Source organism: Nycticebus coucang, chromosome 4 (genome assembly GCF_027406575.1).
Source record: "Nycticebus coucang isolate mNycCou1 chromosome 4, mNycCou1.pri, whole genome shotgun sequence".
Taxonomy (NCBI): domain Eukaryota; kingdom Metazoa; phylum Chordata; class Mammalia; order Primates; family Lorisidae; genus Nycticebus; species Nycticebus coucang.
In genome coordinates, this window is record NC_069783.1 from 69,942,385 (window position 1) to 69,954,513 (window position 12,129).

Sequence of the window (12,129 nt, forward strand, 5' to 3'; positions counted from 1 at the left end):
TCTGAGCCTTGGTGGTCAAGGGAGGGCTAACGGAGGTTGACCTTGAAGGATGAGTAAAGTCAAATAAGTCAGCATTCAGGGCAAGGTTGTTTTGTTTGTTTTTGATTGGAAGAGATGACTGGAGTTCGGAAGAGAAGAATAGGAACAAAGGCATTGCTAGAATATACGATCAAATTAGAAAGGTAGAGATGGGCTAGATTGGCTGGACCTTAAATATAAGCATAAGAAATAAAGGGAATGGGGCGGTGCCGGAAGCTCAGTGGGTAGGGTCCTGGCCACATACATGCAGGCTGGCGGATTCAAACCCGGCCTGGGCCAGCTAAACAATAATGACAACTGCAACAACAACAACAAAAAAATAGCCAGGCATTGGTGGTGGTGTCTGTAGTCCCAGCCATTTGGGAGGCCGAGGCAAGAGAATTGCTTAAGCCCAAGAGTTTGAGGCTTCTGTGAGCTGTTATGCCATGGCACTCTACCGAAGGTAGAGTAAGACTCTGTCTCAAAAATAAAAAGAAAGAAAGAAAAGAAAAAAAGGGAATGAAATGCTCTTGGTTTTTTGAACAGAGGAATGGTATGGTAAAAATGTTGTTTTGCAAAGATTAAATGTGGCAACATGCAAAATAGTTGGGAGTGTGTTAAGCAGATAAAACCCATTTTGCAGCAAAAATAACATTTCAGAAACATTATGTATAAATAAGGAAAAATATTTATAGTAATGGGAGAAATCATAGTTTCAATCAGAAATTGTTGATTAAGAAGTAGGATCCGTAGTGTGGATTTTGTCAACAAACATCGGTATGGCAAGTCATCACACTTCCCACACTACATTTCTATCAACTGACAGGAAACACAGCTCTTTTAACTGGAAGTGAGGAGGCAAGTTATGTGGCTGCTGACCTTGGTCCTGAATGCTAGCTAAGTTATTTTCTGAGCAGTGGGTTAGAGTGGATAGTGCTGCACTCTGATGGGCTGGTCAGCAGTCGTAACTAATCTAATGCCTGGAAACTAAGATATTCTCACTTAATGTCTTATTAGTGATTGGGAGCACAGATTATGGGCCCAGATTACCTTGAGTGCAAATCTCAACATGACTTATTTGTAAATTACTTAATTTCTCTGCGCCTTAGTGTCCTCTGTAAAATTGTACGTATCTCGGTGGTTGTAAGAATTAAATGACTCAATTCATTTAACATTCTTTTAATAGTAAAAGACACATAAACAGTGCTCTATAAAATTAATCATTATTATAACCCATATGTATTTGCGTATATTCTAACTATGGAGGGAATGCAATACTGGTTTTGTTACATGTTATGTTCTATGTTATAACTAATTACATGCTATTATATACTGTTTGTCAGACTGTCTTGTTAAGTAATTGATGACAAATTATCTTAGAAGAAACAACCATTTAATAATGGGAGCGTAAGTTTAATTGCCATGTAGAATTTATTAGATGTGAATTTATTAGATGTGAAGGCTGACTCCAAGGAAGACTATTTTAGAGAAATGGGTCTCATAGAACTTAATGCTTACAGTTCTTAATTTTCATCATTTGGATGTTTGAAACCATATATATGTTAAGTGTGTGCGTGCATTTCTATGTATTTTAATGCCTTCATCTTTTTTTCCAGTATTAAAGCGTGAAATAAATCCCCAGTGTTTTCCAAGATTATTTAAGAGGAGTTGTAATTACTGATCAGCACCTAGAACAGCACCCATTTCAACACAGTATACGTGAAAACTGGCTTGAGATTTGGGGTTTATGTTCTGGATTCAGGAAAGAGAAGAGGAAAATGTTTTGGGGGAAATTTAAAATTCTCGTAAGCCTTTACTCTAAAAGCATATGGAATGCAGAATGGTTTCGTGGCTTTATTTCAAAATGTTTTACACTGGCTGTAGAACCCACTTATGAAGTAGTTTGAATTAAAATGATCTAATATTTGTGTTTTAACTTTCAGCTTTGTGTTATTCTTGGAAAATTTCGCACCACTTGTGAATTCCTTGAACCTGGGCATTGCAAACCCACTTCTGTTGTGCCCATCTCCTTTGCACTTTGCTCAGATTAAGACTCAGTTGGCGCTTCAGCAGCTGAATGCCGTTGCCTCACATGGTTCAACACCACCTTACACTTTGTTAAATCAGGCTTTCTTGAAAATAGCCATGTCAAGACCCAGGTTTAATCCTCGAGGAGACTTTCCACTTCAAAGGCCACGAGCACCTAACCCTTCTGGGATGAGGCCTCCAGGACCGTTTATGAGGCCTGGATCTATGGGTCTTCCAAGATTTTACCCAGCAGGGAGAGCCCGTGGAATTCCACACAGATTTGTTGGCCATGAATCTTATCAAAACATGGGACCACAGAGAATGAATGTTCAGGTAACTCAACACCGAACTGATCCAAGATTGACCAAAGAAAAGTTGGATTTTCATGAAGCACAACAAAAGAAGGGGAAGCCTCATGCTAGCCGTTGGGACGATGAGCCTCACATACCTGCATCCGTGGGAGTGAAACAGAGTTCTCTAACACAGGTTACAGAGCAGAGTCCTAAAGTACAGAGCCGCTATACAAAAGAGAGTGCCTCAAGTATCCTAGCAAGTTTTGGATTATCTAATGAAGATTTAGAAGAACTTAGTCGCTATCCTGATGAACAGCTAACTCCTGAAAATATGCCACTAATTTTGAGGGATATAAGAATGCGAAAAATGGGGCGCCGATTACCTAATTTACCTTCTCAGAGCAGAAATAAAGAAATGCTTGGTAGTGAAGCAGTTTCAAGTAATGTGATTGATTATGGGCATGCAAGCAAATATGGCTACACAGAAGATCCACTTGAAGTACGTATTTATGATCCTGAAATTCCACCTGATGAGGTCAAGGATGAATTTCGGTCACAGCAGAGCATTTCTGCATCTGTTCCCACTCCAGATGTGCTATGTAATTCTATGTTTCCTGTTGAAGATGTATTTCGCCAGATGGACTTCCCTAGTGAGTCCTCAAATAACCAGTCTTTTTTTCCAGTTGAGAGTGGAACCAAGATGTCAGGCTTACACATTTCAGGAGGACAGTCAGTCCTTGAACCTGTAAAATCTGTCGGCCAGGCTATTAGCCAAACAGTTAGCCAGACAATGAGTCAGTCTCTGATTCCTCCATCTATGAACCAGCAGCCCTTTTCATCTGAATTAATTTCAGCTGTAAACCAACAAGAGCGAATCCCGCGTGAACCTGTGATTAATTCTTCTAATGTACATGTTGGATCAAGAGGAGGTAAAAAGAATTACCAGTCAGAGACTGACATTCCCATTCAGTCTCCCTTTGGTATTGTGAAAGCATCGTGGCTTCCGAAGTTTTCACATGCTGATGCCCAGAAGATGAAGAGACTTCCAACCCCTTCTATGATGAATGATTATTATGCAGCGTCTCCAAGAATATTTCCACATTTGTGTTCTCTGTGTAACGTAGAATGTAGTCATTTGAAGGTGAGTGTTTTTAAAGATCACTGTACAATGATGCTCAGCGCCCAAGTTTTTGCTAAATTCTCATATATTTGCTGGTGTTAACTAGGCTTTAAGGAAATGGCAGAAATTAATTTTGTTTGCAACCTCAACACTTAGTTGTAATCTTGAGTAGCCCTGGCCTTAGTACTGAATTGTTAGTCTTTCTGTATTCCTATGACTAGGTATGCCACATAGTTTGTCCATTTATTTTGAACAAATTATACCACTTATGCAACATAAAATTTATATAATATAAATTTTATTATAATACGTATACTTACAAGATGATTTCATAAGGAATCATCTTTCTCTAAATAGGAGGGTCTGGTAGTATAATAATACAAAAAGTTAGTATAACTCATTTGAACTATGCACTTTTAATAGACTTTATTACAGCCTTGCCCTTGTCTATCTGTCTTGGGCTAAAGACAGTTAATGTTGATTTAAATATTTTCAGACTTTATGTAGATGAGTGATTTTTAGTATTTCTTGAGAAGAAGCTTAATAAAATCAATTCATAGCAAAAGTGAGTCAAGATGAATTACTTTGGGATCAGTTGTGGACTCAGAAAATAGAATGTAAAATGATAGAAATTTGGAAAAAAAATTTTTTAAAGATAAAGAGGATTTAGATATTTTCATAGTATAGTTAAAAGGAGATATTTTGCAGAGGTGCTGAAGATAGTCTAATGTAGAGCATATTTGATAGTAATCATTGATTTGAGCAGAAATTTTCAAGTAAGTTTTACGTGTATTTGGAAACCAGTGTTTCCTATATTTACTAATGTGATTTAAGGTTGTAAATCAGGAGTGAATGTACCCTGTGGATGGAAGCTTCAGTTCAAGGTCATAACCTTGAATTGGTTGTGTACTTTGAATAGGCCTAAAAATCTATAGATGTTAACACTCTTGTTGTTTTCCTCTTTCTATTGCTGCCCTTTTATTCTCTTTTTATTATCCATTTACCAGGTTTCAGTCAAGAATCTGATACCTAGATCTGATGCTATTGTCTTAAGGTTAACTCCAGCAAAAGAAAGCAACATTCTATCCAATTTTAGCCAGATTTGCCAAATTCTAATAATAATTGCCTTATCCTATCAAAAGGGATAGCAAATGAAAAAGAATAATTCACAGCTCTTAGTTGTAATCTGTAAGTAGCACTGGCTTAAGTACTGAATTGAGTATTAAGCTCTCTGTTTCCTGTGACTGAACATATCACATTATTTTTCCATTTATTTTGAACTTTTAATTAATTATGATGAATCCAAAAATATATATCTTAAAAGAATTTGGGGCTCGGCGTGGTAGCTTATGCCTATAATGCTAGCACTCAGGGAGGCCAAGGTGGGGGAGGTTTACTTGAGGACAAGAGTTGGAGACCAGCCGGGGCAACATAGCAAGACTCCCATCTCTACAAAAAAGAAAAGAAATTTAGTTGGGTGGTGGTATAGTCATAGCTCTTTGGAAGGCTGAGGCAGGAGGATTGCTTGAGCCCAGGAGTTTGAAACCACAATGTACTATGATCATGCCACTGTACTACAGTCTGGGTGACTCTGTCTCAAAATAAAGAACCTAAAATTCTGTAGAATAGAACAGGTATATATTTAGTATGTATTTATGGGTATCAGTTTTATACTTGACTCTGTATTAAGTATCAGGAAGGAAATGAAGAACTGTCTAAAATGCAGTTATTCGTAAGCATTCTTAAGTCTCACTGAGGAGAAAATTATGTACTCAAGGCATTTTGAAAGCTAGAAGGTAGCATATTGTTTGGTGATTTAATTTGTATGGTTATGCTGTAGGGAAGATACTTAATATTTCTATCCTCTTATCAAGTTTGTATCAGTTAAACCAGTATTCTCAATTTACCAATACTTCTATGTATCTAGCAATACATGATTAAAAAGAAGTATAAATATGCTGTCTGATATCAAAAGGCTTTTTATAGTCTAGTTCAGTGGTTCTCAACCTTCCCAATGCCGTGGCCCTTAAATACAGTTCCTGAGGTCGCAACCCACAAGTTGAGAACTGCTGGTCTAGTTGGGCTAGAATGATTTGAAAGAGAAGACTTTATGAGTAGATTGAAGATGAGGCTTCAGATGTTCCTATACACATGTGAAGGGGAGCAAAGGTGACATTCCAGATGTGAGCAACAACATACAGAGAAGCAAAGGTCCTAAAAGAAGAGTACATTGCACTGTGGTAGGAGGCAGTTGGGGGAAAGAGTGATGAGCTTAGTAGAAGTAAGTGTAAAGGGCCTTGAAAAGCTAGCCTAGGAGTTTAGACTTAAAGTGAGAGGTATTAGTGAGTGAATTAAGTTTGTTTTTATTACAGTGATATGTTGAAAATGTATATTCCAGGGAGATCTGACTGAAGTGTGCAGGGTTAATAGGAATGAAAAGAGATTGGTTAGGGCACCTCTTTGGAAGCTTCCCTTTTTATTCGGGTGCAAGGTGGTGAAAGTCTACATTAATATGGTGGTAAAAGTGAAAACTTGAGGTGGGGAAATCATTTTGTGATCAAAAGGCCTCGACAGATTGCCATTAAAAAAAAAACCTATGCCTTTTGAGTAGTCAGACAACACAACAGAACAGGGCTCATCTAAGTAATGAATTCTTTATTACTAAATGGCCAAATGATAGGGATTTGTGAACATGGATTGAGATGGTACAAACTACCTCTCTGTTTCTATTATATATTTTGCCGTCTCCTAAATGTTTATCTATATTTCATAAACATGTAATCAATAAATATAAATTACTAATTGCAAACTTTTTCCTCCTGAGTAAATTTGACAATATTTATGTTCCCCACCTCCAAATCTTTAAAATGATAGCTTGAAGGTACACTTTGAGTGTGTAATAATGGGCTGTAAAATGTATTTCCTTCATTGGGTTTTAGATATTAGAGGAAAAACTTCTTGGTTTAGAAGCTCTGTCTTTCTGACTGTATTAATTTAGTTTAAGAAAGTACTAATCAACAAAATTGAGGTAGTTGGAGGATAGAGAGTGAGCTGTAATATGGATAGATATTTTCAGTTTCATTCTGGCTTTCTGCAGTCCTTGTAGCCTCTCCTGCTTGATAGGTTAATTATCACTTTTTCTCTGGAGAGCTGGTGTTACTTTTTTTTTTTTTTTTTTTTTTTTTTTTGAGGCAGTCTCAAGCTGTCCCCCTGGATAGAGTGCTGTAGTGTCACAGCTCACAGCAATCTCAAACTCCTGGGCTTAAGTGATTCTCTCGCCTCAGCCTCCGAGTAGCTGGGACTACAGGCACCTACCCCAATGACCGGCTATTTTTTGGTTGCAGTTGTCACTGTTTGGCAGGCCCGGGCCAGATTCAAACTCGCCAGCTCTGGTGCATGGGGCTGGAGTCTTAGCCGCTTGAGCTACAGGCGCCACCCGAGCTGGTGTTACTTTTACACCACTGTTAGGTCTGAATACTGTTGAGTCTAGAAATTGGGGTAGCATAGGTATACTTACAGAGCTGAAAGCAAGTAGTGTCAGTGAATGAAGCAGGCCTGTTCAAAGACAGACAGTTGCGTATATGTATGTTTAATTGAAGAGTATGTTTTAAATAGCACAGCCATCATCTTCAACTGATAGTTGTAAGAATGATAATCCCGGGCGGTGCTTGTGGCTCAAGGAGTAGGGTGCAGGTCCCATATGCCGGAGGTGGCGGGTTCAAACCCAGCCCCAGCCAAGAAACCACAAAAGAAAAAAAAAAATTCTGCAATTTTTGGGCGGCGCCTGTGGCTCAGTCGGTAAGGCGCCGGCCCCATATACGGAGGGTGGCGGGTTCAAACCTGGCCCCGGCCAAACTGCAACCAAAAAATAGCCGGGCGTTGTGGCGGGTGCCTGTAAGTCCCAGCTACTCGGGAGGCTGAGGCAAGAGAATCGCTTAAGCCCAGGAGTTGGAGGTTGCTGTGAGCTGTGTGAGGCCACGGCACTCTGCCGAGGGCCATAAAGTGAGACTCTGTCTCTACAAAAAAAAAAAAAAAAAAAGAATGATAATCCCGTATAATTGTATCTACAGTTGTTGAAGGTAAAGCTGGAAATATGGATTTGGGGGTAAAATCTCTGGATTTTTAAATGTTGGCAACTTAAATAAAACATTTTATGGTCCAAATAAATCATGCCCAACCTACTGCCTATCAGCGTGTCTGTTTAATGTCCAGGTAATGGGTTTAGCACTAATAGAGACTCTTAACTGCCAATCTCTTCTAGCTTTCTATTTGTATTACTGAGCAGGATATACAAACATCTTTTTTGCTGTCCACGATCACTTGATGGCTTAATGAAATAGTTTAGAGTTTTGTCATAACTTGTTGCCGAGTATAAATTGATGCTGAACTGAGTGTTGCAAGTAGCATACACTTTCAGATAGTTCTTGCCAAGAGAGAATCCAAAATTAGCATGAACTGTGGTAACTTCTGATTTGTCTTTAGCAACGACTTACACTAAAATGTTTTTGAAATGGGAACAAATAACATTTTCCTCAAGAGAAGTTTTAAAATACAGAACTGTTTAGTTAAAGTTTTCTGTCTTTTCAAATGCTGGAGGAACAATAAAATATTGAATAATATACATATTGCTTTTACCTAGTTGTTTGACTTTTGAGACTGTATCTTTGAAAACTGTATTGTCTTTTTTCTTTTTTTTTTAATCAGTTGTATCTTTTGGAGCTATTTATGGGTACAGATTGTAATGTTAGGGCAGATTTATTTGTAAATGAAATAATGTATGAGAAAGCACTTGGTTAATTGTAAAGCTCTATGTAAGGAATATTGTACATTTGAAATGGTATTACTTTCCTTAAAATCTTGAAACTAAATTAGATTTGATCACTTTTTCATATTTTTACTAATCTTATTTACTAATGTAGTGAGTATCTTTTTGAGATGGTTACTGGCTTTGAGGTAGTATGTTTTTGATTATTACTAGTTTGAATTTTGGAGATAGAAATCATTGAGACACTTTCTTTGAAGATTCTGTTTTCACAGATACCATTTTATGTATAGAATTTTTGGTGTTTTCTGGAGCATTTTATATTTGAGATAAGTTATTTTCTGATCCATATTTTTATTTTCTCCAAGTTTAATCAATATAAATTGATTCAAAATGAGTGTCAGTGGGTGTAACTTTTTGAGAAAATGTTTTCTGTGCTAAAATATTTTAAATTGGGATCAGCAAGGTATGGTGTTAAGTGCATTTGTTTGAGGCCTTTAATTTTTGTTTGCAGAAATTTTATTGAGTAGCCAAATGTATTTATAAATTTAATTTTTCAAAAAAATATCCTGTATCATTTTAATGCATTAGTCAACATGAGAAATAGTCTAATTTCAACACTTTTCTCCTTTTACAATAGGATTGGATTCAGCATCAAAACACATCTACTCATATTGAGAGCTGTCGACAGTTACGTCAACAGTAAGAACATTTTTTTCTTTATTATTGGTAGCAAATTTACAAAATACTTGATATTCAGATTTAGCTGTTAAGTACCTTCAGACCGATACTGTGGAGAAAAATATTTTTAGAAAGCTATTGCCTATTTAAAATATTAATTTTGTAGAAGTATATTTAACATTTTTCCTAAAGAAGAGAGTTCAGTCTGATCTTTTCCTCTCTTTTCCTAACTGAATTCCCAGTTTGATATCATTGATTCATGCTGTGCTGGCTTGCCTTCTCCAGATGGTTCATCTATTTTAGAATAGATATCCTTTCCTTTTCCTATATCAACTCTTTTCCAAGGATAAATAACTAAAAACCAACAAAAGTAAACACCAGTGCTTAATTTCAGATCTAAAGATTTTCCCTGGCTTAGAACTTATTTCAGAGTAGGTTAAGTTAAGGGATGAATAAGCTAGATGTCTTGGGTCCTCAACATTGGTTCTTTGGTTTTTCCACCTTTTCCTTCTTTTAAGACAGAGCACTTGTGAAGGTTTCTTCTACTAGCCAGCGGTGAAAAGTGTGATTTTAATATGTAGCATGCTTTTGTGTTCCTTGGCATGACATTAAATTGTGTTTCCCCTAGCATCATTATACAGTTCCTAGTCACCAAACTGATAGTAACATATACTTTGGGTTGAGATTGTTGTTTAAGACCCATCTGTTCATAAATGGTAAACCTAAATCAAAATAGTTTTAAAGCAAGGGAATTTATAACTATATAACTGAGAATCTTGAGTGGTTCTAGTTTTGGGAAGGGCTGAAGTGAATGCTCAAATAAAATCAAAGTGTCAAGAATTGGTAGTTCCCTTTATAAACGCTTTATTTATTTATTTATTTTGGCCAGGGCTGGGTTTGAACCTGCCACCTCCAGCATATGGGGCCGGCACCCTACCCCTTTGAGCCACAGGCACCACCCTATAAACGCTTTATAAATGCTGACAAACATAGGTTATTATAGGGAGATGATTTGTTACCTGAATTGGATATGCCTTAATAGCCACTATAAATGGAGAATTTCTCCTCAGCAACATTTCCTCAGGTACTCAATAGCATGTCTTAATTTTTTTTGAAGGTGAAAGGGATAGGTAGGAGCAAGTTCTTTGTTGGAGATAGTCATTCATGCTAGTAAGAGGATTCTACCTACATTAATTAATTAATTTTGTTTTCAAAATGATTTATTTAGTTTTTCCATTATAAAATTAATTATTGCTACCTACATTAATTTAGTAGAGCAAATGGCATGTATATGCTTATTAATGTCTCCTATGTAGTAAGCCTATTTTTTTTTATGTACATAGGACACCGGTTTTAAAGCATGTGCTTTCCATAAAAAGCATGTGCCACTTTAATGCTCTACTTTTTTTAAACCATTGCCAGTATACTAGGGTTTTCCAGATAAACACACACACATATATGTAGGCATCCATCATTTCATTTTGCTTTGTTTTACTGTACCTCACAGGTAATACCTTTTTTACATATTGAAGCATTGTGGCAACCTTGAGTCAAGTGTATGATCGTAATTTTTTTTTTTTTTTTTTTTTAAGAGGCAGAGTCTTACTTTGTCGCCCTTGGTAGAGTGCTGTGGCGTCACAGCTCACAGCAACCTCCAGCTCTTGGGCTTAGGCAATTCTCTTGCCTCAGCCTCCTGAGTAGCTGGGACTACACGCGCCTGCCACAACGGCCAGCTATTTGTTGCAGTTTAGCCAGGGCCGGGTTTCAACCCACCACCATCAGTATATGGGGCCGGCACCCAACTCACTCAGCCACAGGCACCGCCAATTGTGATTTTTCTGATAGCATGTGTTTACATCATGTTTCTTTGTCACACTTTGGTAATTCTCACAGTATTTTAAACTTACTGATAATTATATTTGTGATCAGTGATCTTTGATTGTGACTTGCTGAAGGCTCAGGTGATTGATCCTTAGCATTTTTTTAGCAGTATTTTTTGATTAATGTATGTACATTTTTAAAGACTTAGTTTTTTTACACTTAATAGACCTCAATGTAGTATACACCTAACTTTTTTTTTCCTCTGAGACGGAGTCTCCCTTTGTCGCCCCCAGTAGAGTGCTGTGCCGTCATAGTTCATGGCAACCTCAGACTCTTGGGCTCAAGCAATTCTTTTGCCTCAGTCTCCTGAGTACCTGGGACTACAGATACCCACCATAATGCCTGGCTATTTTTTAGAGGTGGGGTCTCACTCTAGCTCAGACTGGTTTCAAACTGGTGAGTTGAGGCTATCCGCCTGCCTTGGCCTCCCAGAGTGCTGTAATTACAGACGTGAGCCACCTTGTTCAGCCTTGCACCTAACTTTTATATGCACTGGGGAGCCAGAAAATTTACATGACTTGTTTTGTTGAAATGTTCTGGAACCAAAATCACAATATGTCTGAGCTATAGATACACGTGAGAGAGTATTTATTAGCAGAATTAGCTTATATGGTTATGGAGGCTGAGAAATCCTATGATATACAAGCTAACAACCTTAGGTAGTTGCTGATAGTGTGTGGGTCAGTCCAGATTAGAAAGCCTCAGAACCAAGGAACCCAATGTTATAATTCTTAATTTGAGGCTGAAGACTAGAGCCCTAGGAGACCACTGATGCAAGTCCAACAGACCAAAGGCTAAAGAACCTGGGGTTCTGATGTCGAAGGCATCAGATGAGAGAGGGTTGATTGTTCCATTCTAGAAGAGAGAAAATCCTTCTTTCTGCCTAGTTTTTCCTCTTGAGCCTCTGGCTGACTGGATGGTGCCTGCCCACCTTTCCTTAGTTTGTGCACTCACTCACACATCAGTCTTCTCTAGAAACACTCTCACAGGCACACCCAGAAACAATGTTTCATTAGCCATCTAGGCATCCTTCAGTCCAGTCAATTTGACACCTAAAATTAACCTTCATTTTCAGGTTGCCTGCTCTTTTTTTGTTTTGTTTTAAACTTTAGAATTATGTGCTTTATTGCAAAGTTGTTTTAATTGATGGGTTTTAGTGACATGAAAAGCAGTAAATTATTAACATGAATATTTGACTAGCCAGAATATCCCACATATCCTAATAGTGCCAACTAATAGAATTCTAAATACAGTGTGTTGTGTGCTGTTGAGTAATTCCTTTATGGCTTTTTCTTCTCTGCAAAGAAAGTTAAGTACTTGGGATCCTCATTCTTTGTTCTTCTATG

The 12,129-nt window shown here is 37.5% G+C and overlaps 1 protein-coding gene across 3 annotated transcripts in view; it reads left to right on the plus strand.

The window, feature by feature from the left end:
• Nucleotides 1–12,129, plus strand: part of ZNF638 (zinc finger protein 638) — a 163,088-nt gene that overhangs the window by 76,327 nt on the left and 74,632 nt on the right. For 2 of the 3 annotated variants that reach the window (XM_053586928.1, XM_053586929.1), the window contains exons 2-3: nt 1,962–3,480; nt 8,862–8,923. In XM_053586928.1, the coding sequence (XP_053442903.1) occupies nt 1,962–3,480; nt 8,862–8,923 (1,581 nt within the window). Of the gene's footprint in view, nt 1–1,806; nt 1,824–1,961; nt 3,481–8,861; nt 8,924–12,129 lie in introns of those variants that run through there. The other variant, XM_053586930.1, reaches the window with a different exon arrangement.